The sequence below is a fragment of the Marmota marmota genome, unplaced genomic scaffold (genome assembly GCF_001458135.2).
Source record: "Marmota marmota marmota unplaced genomic scaffold, marMar, whole genome shotgun sequence".
In the NCBI taxonomy this organism is placed as follows: Eukaryota; Metazoa; Chordata; class Mammalia; order Rodentia; family Sciuridae; genus Marmota; species Marmota marmota.
Window position 1 is genome coordinate 19,667,873 of NW_026000174.1, and position 7,874 is coordinate 19,675,746.

The 7,874-nt window shown below is 40.7% G+C and overlaps 1 protein-coding gene across 1 annotated transcript; it reads right to left on the bottom strand.

Annotated features, from left to right (window-relative positions):
• Nucleotides 1-235: 235 nt before the first annotated feature.
• On the bottom strand, nt 236-7,528 carry LOC107157731 (interferon-induced very large GTPase 1-like). Its single transcript, XM_015504108.1, has one exon. The coding sequence runs from the start codon at nt 7,526-7,528 to the stop codon at nt 236-238; it is 7,293 nt and encodes a 2,430-aa protein (XP_015359594.1).
• Between the last annotated feature and the right edge of the window lie 346 nt (nt 7,529-7,874).

The window sequence follows — 7,874 nt, forward strand, 5'->3', positions numbered from 1 at the left end:
GCCCCTCGGAGACGACAGGCTGGTCCTGCCTGTCTCCCACCTACCCTTGCAGGGAGCAACACAGGAGTAATTTGAAATCCTTTTATTTAAAAAAAAATCTTCAAAATTTTACACATTTCATTTTTAAAATGGAAATATTGAAATTTCTTATAAAAAGGAGATGTTTTAGGATTATTTAGGAACTATTCTTTTTTTCTTTTCCCAAATGCTGGGGCTCTTTTGCGGTAATTGAGAATTACTGATTTTTCAAGTCATCAAGCACATCCTGCTTTGTGATTTTGGCCCATGCATCAGGGATTTTACCAGTATCTGTAAATTTTTTCTGATATTTTTCTTCTAATTTAGATCTGAAATGTGAGACAAACCATTTCCAATATGGCTGGGTGGATGAATCCGGGGTGATGCTCCATGTGGCATAGTCCCCTCCTGCCTGCCGATAGTTCTTATAAGGGATTTCCTGGTCATTTCCAAAATACATCAAACGATTACTTGCTACTGAACTAGTACAGCAGTCAATTACAAAATGGTCTGTTTTATGCTTATACCATCCATTGACAGCCTGGGGACGGTGAAATGGAACGCTATGATCTCCTTCATGTGTAGGAATTGTGTTTGTACAAATTGCATTGCATAGGGGACATTGTTTCCAGCAGCCACAGAGATGTTCAGAGAGGATTTTCTCAATTTCAGGAACCATTTCTTCTATAGGCATACTTGAACAATTCTGTTCTACTTTCTTCATTGCAGGATCCAAAGCTGCACTCATGGCTTCTTTCAGAAATTCAATATCTTTTATCTCCTGGTGCTCAATGCTTATCAGATCTCTTCGGGGGAAGAACAAATTGTTTCCCAGGTGATCACAGAACAAATCCAACCACTCAGACACAGTGCTGCTTTTATCCTTAGCTACCGCTGTGGATTCACGAATGGCAGAAAGGATGGCATTCTTGATGTTGTCTAAACTTATTTTGAAAAAAGTCTTTATTTTTTCACTTCCATTGTGTGAACAATATCTTTTGATATGGTTTTCAATGTAACTGCTAAAAAAAGATTTTGTATTATGAAGATATTGCCAATAATTATCAAAGTTTTCTTCTTCTGCCAGAGAAATAAGAATGTGTTTCTCCAGGTTAGCCCTGTTTCCATTGAACGCAGGGCAGGTTGCTTGCATGTCCCCAGCTATTTTAATGATCATTTTTTCCCATATAGTGGCAGAGACAGCAGGAGTTAGCTTGTGCCACAGAAAATCAACAAATGTTTTGATGGAAGTTGCACCCTGACAGGAGATCTTAAAGCTCATAAAGAAATCATCTTTCTTGCTTTCTAGATAGTTTACAGGATCATTTGCTCTTTTGAATGCTTTGTGCATTTCCTTAAAACTCTTTGATGCTTTTTGGAATAAACACAAAGATAATTCAGTGTTATATTTACTTGTAAATGTGTATCTTTTTTCAGTGAATGCAGATTTTACTTCCTCATCTATGATTCTTAGGATTTCATGGAAATAACTTGGATTGTAATCACATTGTTGCCTCTGAATGTTGTTAATAGTTTCATTAAATCTTGCAACAATGTGGTCAGTAATCATATTAATGGATTCTATATCACGGGGCTTTAGTGTCCTTGTCATAAAGTTATATTTTTTATTCATTTTGATATGTTCATCATAATTGATTTGAAACTTCTCTCCAGAATCTCTCTTTAGTATGTCTACCATGTCTGCCTCCTTTTGGAAATATTCCCAAAGGATGCTTTCAGAATCTACATCAATGTCAGGCTCTATAACTTGAGGGAGATCTGAAGACACATCATAGACCCATTTTTTCCACAGTTGGTTGAATTTATCATATAACTCTTCCTCACTCAATTCTTTACCCTTTACAGTTAAAGCTAATTTTCTGCTCCTTTCCAATAATTCATTTTCATAACCTATCTTTTTCTTATCTAACCTTTCTTGATTTTTTTTAAAATGAATAAGTTCATTGGCTTTTCTTTTACTATCTGAAATAAGTGCCTCTTTAAGGATGAGTAGCTTATTTTCAAAATTTGCTTTCCATTGAACCAGTATTTCATTATCTGGGTCTTCATTAAAATATTTTTCAAGTTCTTGCTTGATAGCTATATATTTTTCTGTAACTGATGCCTCAAATATGCTAGCATTGAGTGTGTGGATCTTTCCATTCTGAATCTGGTTGATTAGTTGATTCTGCAAGTCCAGCACATGACTTCTGAGCTCCCAGGTCCAGTGGTTATACATGGTTTCTAGTTTGCTCATGGCCATGACCTCTCGTGTGTTTCTGAAACTGAAAATGAAATTCTCATTTACCAGGGCTCTCCACAAATCTTGAACTCTGAATTTTACATCTGATATCTTCATGATGTTACCCCTGGATTCATGTTTGGCAGTTAAAAGAATTCTACTTTTCAGTTCTTGGACATTGTGGCTATAGCGAGGATTGGGAGGGGCCATAGGGGGATTGCCATCCCAGAGGTGAGCAAAGTAGTATACGTGAGTATTGACATCAAACTTTATAACGTCACTGAAGTGGGTTACATTTGAGCACTCTTCTTGTTCAGCAGCTGTTATTGCCATTTCGTCTAGCTTCTGTTCTAGGCACCTTCGTCCTTCCATAGTTTGGTCTTTAGCTGTAACTTCTCCCACATTCTGATGAACAAACAGGCAACTTGGGAAGATTTTCACTTTTTTCATCCTCAGAAAGGCTTGGACAGCTATTTGTAGGATGTCCTGCATCTCTGATGGATTCTCTCCAAAAATATTGATCAGAGTCAAGTTTCCAATTCCAATGACAAAGGTGGCTAACTCATTGTCCCAATTCTGGGACTTGTTGCTGAGTTCTGGGGCCCGAAGTCCTTCTGTGTCTACAACAAGCACAAAGTCAAAGCCAAGTTCCTCTCTGGATGACTCATCCACTTTCAGGAGCTGCATGTAGGCTCCCCTGGTACACCTGCCTGCACTTACAGTGAACTGCAGCCCAAAAAGAGCATTTAGTAGGGTGGATTTCCCTGAGCTCTGCAGGCCAAGGATAGAGAGAACAAAGAGCCGTTTGTCTCCAAGTTTCTCAGAGAGCTTGTCAAAAACAGCTGATACCCACTTTAGGGGCACATAGGAAGCATCTCCATCCATCAGCTCTATGGGGACACCAGATATCATCAGGTCTGCAGCAATTTGGGGAAGGGAGAGAAAAAGTATATCTCTTGTGGAGGAAGTTTCTTCCAGAGCTTCATAGATCTGGCCAACCTCTCTGAGTAATTGCTCAATTCCTAAGGTACAGTCATTAATCTCAGTAGAGATGGATTCTATCTCATTTTGACAGAGTCTCAGGGAGTTGCTCTTTTGTGCCTTTTGCTTTTCTGTTTGTTCTATTGACCACAAATATCTTTGTTTCTCACGAAGTTTTTCCAAGTGTTCTGCAGTCAGGTTGTCCAAAAATATACCCAGCCACTGAAAGAAGTAGAGTTTGGTGTGAGTTTCTGAATGCTCTTGGAGAATTTGAAGGACAGATTGCATTAACTCATTAAGAGGAAAGGCTTTTCTCAACTGTTGATGTCGTATTCTTTGTTTATCTGTTTCAATCTCAGTCTTGTGTTGTTCAATGCTCCGATTTCCCTTTTCTCTCAGATGATAGAATTCTTTGTCCTTCTTACACCAAAGGTGCCATAGTTGTCCCTGAAGGGGTAGTAAGTTCTCTTTCACATGAGATAACTTTGTTTCCCCCAGGAGGGCCAATATAGTTTGTGCCTTTTCTTTGGCTTCCTTGCAATCTCTTTGGTGTTCATCAACCAGAAATCCTTGCTTAAGAGCAATCTGAGAACAGTCCTCTAGGCTGAGAGCTGTGTCAGAGAGCTCTAGCAAATGTCTGATGGTAGTTGTGAGCTCCTCTGTCAATTCTGCCTCATTTCTATTCCTGATGCCAATTCTCACTCTTCTACTACAATTATTGGCTTTGGATTTTTCTTTGTCATCAAGCAAGCAGATCAGAGGTCTTGATGACTGCCACAGGTCACGGACTATGTTTTGGTTGTCTTTATTGTCATCAGAAGCTGACATGAGGACCACGATGAGAGAAGAGATGTCCTGCAGGAAGGTAAGCTGCCTTTTATGTTCCTTTGCATCTCCATGAAGATTGGTGAAGGTCACACAATTGTCAAACCTGTCCTCCTCTTCCCCTCCAGGGCAGAACCAACAGATTTCTACCACACCCCCCATCAAGAGACAATCTTTGCTGCTTCCTCTGCAGTGTCGATGGAAAAACACATCATGTTTACGTTTACTAAGAAGACAGTTCATGATCTGAGATTTGGAAGCAGATAGGCCATTTCCAACTCGAATGAAGGACACAATGTGGGTGGAAACCTGGCACATATGAAGATTCTTGTAAGTGTTGTTCTTCCCTTGTGGTAATTTGCTTCCTTGCTGCCAACTTCTCCTAATTTGTCTGAGAGACCAGAGAGAGAATTCAATTTGAGAAGTGCAGGGATTTGGCACCAGAAGAGGGAGGGCAAATTGACAAATGGAAAGTTTGCCCAAAATATATTGTCTGGCAAAATCATCTGCACAGTGAAAAATTGCCATCTGAATATCCATTGGGTGAATATGGGGTCTGGGCTTAGAGACTAAAGGATTAGTAAGACTATCACTGTCTTCAACAAAGTCTTCATATGGATCTAAAACCTCATTTTCCTCACTTGAAGCACTTGGACAGACCTGATGATCTGTGTTTTCATCATCTTTGAAGATCAAGTGTCTCAGTCCATAATCCAGCATAAGTAATTTCTGAAGGAAATAGAAAGGAAGTTCCCATTCAGATTTGGGCTGGGTGTTGTACACAGAAATCTTGTAGATAAGATGGAAATTAGCTCTACTCATCCTTTTTGGGTAGTAATGTTCTAGGCCTAGACGCTGGAGTAAGTCTAGGAAGGCTCCATTTTTTATCACCTTCCATTTATTATTTTTATTATCATGTGGTTCCTGGGAATGTTTCTTTCCATGGAAAAGACTTTGCAATTGTTTTCTCACCTTGTCCATTTGCAATGAAGAGATGGTAGCTTCATAATCCCCATCAATGAGTAACTTCAAGTCTTTTTCTAGATTTTGCCAATCATAATCTGCACCAAGTTTGTTGAGGACTTGTAAAATTTCTTTAGACAGTGACTGTTCTATATGATGTCTCATAAATGCCATGCGCTGTATTTTGTCTTTTGTAGAAACAGCTGCAATTCCAGATGTGGCAGTCAGACCTGTGAGCATAAGGAATGCTTGAGCTCTATAGTTGCAAATATTTTTGAGCTCTTGGTATTTATTGTGAGCAGTTTGCATTTCATCCAGTAAGAAGTTTAACTCATTGCACCCTAGAAGATACTGAAAAGTATTGCTTACCACCTGATATCCTGCACCAGCTGCAATGGAAAGTAGCAAGAGCTGCTTGTCTGGCTGCTCTGTTGCTTGGAGGTGATTCGAGAAGCAACTGAGAGCTAAGCAGACCTCATAGGTAGCCTTTCTTTGAGCTTCTTCTACCGTTTCTGGGGTCTCTGAATTGACATTCACTTCTAAAAGTTCATCCTGTGTTTCTTTTAAAATTTTAATGAACTCAGAAAATTGAGAGATGTTGAGTTGCTCTTGCTCTGACTCTGATTGGTTTATCCACTGCATGATGGAGTGAGCCTGAGGAAAGTTTGTCACTTTGTAGACATGAGGATCGAGAAGGCTGTGAAACTGTGATTTAATAAATCTAGTTTTATGGATTGAAGAGCTTTTGCAAAAGTTGAAAATGTTTACTAGAAAATTCTGAAGATCCCAGTCTGTGAGGCATGTGTTAATCCAAGTGTCATAACCTTTTATTTTTTGACTCAACATTTGCATGAAATCTATCAGTTTTTGAAGCTGTTCTTCAGGATCAGATATCTCCCAGGATTTCACATCATCTAGGAAAATTCTAGCCTCCTGCATAGCACTCAATAATTCCTCTCCATCCTGGATCTGGGCAGTGAGGCCAGTCAGAGCAGCGTAGTTGTCTTTCAGGCAGTTAGCCACCTTAAGGGGATCCTTAAAATCACTTCTGTGGCTGGAGAGGATGATGTCCCAAACGGGCACTAGCTGAAGTCCCCGGTCAATGACACACCAAGTTTGATTGCTGGCAACAAGGCCAGCTTTCCACTGGACGAGGCCATCTGCTTCTTGTGGGCCACCTGTCTGAGTCACAGATAATTGGACTTTGTTTTGGAGATTTTGTAAAGTTTGGCTCTGAGAGGCTTTTTTGGAAAGAGCATCTGATACATTCATACCTGCAGCTACATTTACCCCAAAGCCACTGAAGCTGCCCTTTATGTAAATATTCAGAGCCTCTGCTGTCTGCTGCTTTACATCAGCCAGCTGTTCACTTTGAAAACCCTCTGAAATTGCCTTCCACCAGTAGATTCCTCCCAGATGTAGAGGGCCTTGGTTAGCATGAGAACCAAACCTATGGAAGAAGTTCTCAGTCCTGTGCCTCAGCAAAGGGAATATGTCTGGATCTGCAGTCTGATCCAGGAGATTTTCAATGCATTTCAATTCCTGAAGAGCAGGCTTGGAGAACTGGAGTTGATCAATGGGAAAGTGGCAAGAGGCCAGGGGGACGTAGCTAAATTTAATTGAGCAGAAATAAGAATGTTTAGAATGAGATTGTTCAGTTTCCTTGGATTCTGAATGTTTGCTTTTATCCACTCCAGCTTCCAGACTATATTTCCAGCCTTCACCTTTGGCAGAGGCAGTGATACTGAAGCCCACCTTCTCTATAGTCTGGGTGAACATGGATTCTTCTTGAAAAGATGTAAAGTCCTTTGTTTCCATCCATGTGCCCTGCTGAGGGCCAAAAAGTGAGAAATCCTTGGGGACACTGAGTAGCTCCTCTCTCTTCTGTATCAGGTCAGTTTGGTGACTGGTTTTGTAAATTCCCTGCAAGGCCAGCCCTCCAGATGCCCATCTTATTAGATCTCTGTCTGGGAGGTTTTTCATGTGGGACAGTGTCTGCTCCAAGAGACTGAGTTGTCTCTGCATGATTTCCGTGACATCCCTGAGGGGCTTTTCAGGCACTGGCCAGTACTCTTCAGGGATCTCCATGGCTTGCCTCAGCTCTGCTTCTTTTTTCCTCACTTCCTCTTCCTGTCTCTGCCTCCCTTCTGACAGCAAACTTCTTAGCTCCTGCAGTGCTTGTTCCGCCTGCTTCTGCTTTTTCCTTATCGTCTCCAACAGTGATTCCTGTAACCCTGGAAAACCATTTGAGTGTGACTGTTCAATCAGCTTCTCTAGGGCCCTTTTCTCCCATGGATGTTGTACCTGGGATTTCAGCTTCTGAAGGTCTTTTTCTTTTAAATATTGTAGTGCCTGGACACAGGTCACACCAAGGTCTTCCTTCAGCTTGGGCAACCAGTACTCAACATCCAGTCCTGCTTCTCTCAGCATCTCTTGGAGATCTTGCCTCCTTTTGCCTCTGAGCAGAGGTTCATCAGGGGTGCACTCTGCTGTGGCCATGGCTGTGTGAAAAACAGACAGTTAGTCTTGACTGTGTCTTGACCTTAGGAAGTATCAGCCACATGATCAAATAGAAGAGTGTACTAATGATGCATGTCTTCAAGTTCTTTCCATCCCTTCCATTAATTGCTCCACCATATATTTTTTTGGTTAACAACAATTTTTTTTTGTGTGTATAGGGTATCAGTGTGTGTGTTCTCAATATGGATTCCTTTTTTATTTGCTAGGGTGAATTGCAGCTTAGCCTGATTTTTGCATTTCCTTTTATACAGAATTAGTTGCATAGAAAAGCTGAAGGATAGAGTAAACTGCGGGATGGAATTTGAAAATATGCATGAGTAGATAG

Coding starts and splice junctions, on each gene's coding strand:
- LOC107157731 (XM_015504108.1), bottom strand. CDS start 7,528: ATGGCCACAGCAGAGTGCACCCCTGATGAACCTCTGCTCAGAGGCAAA.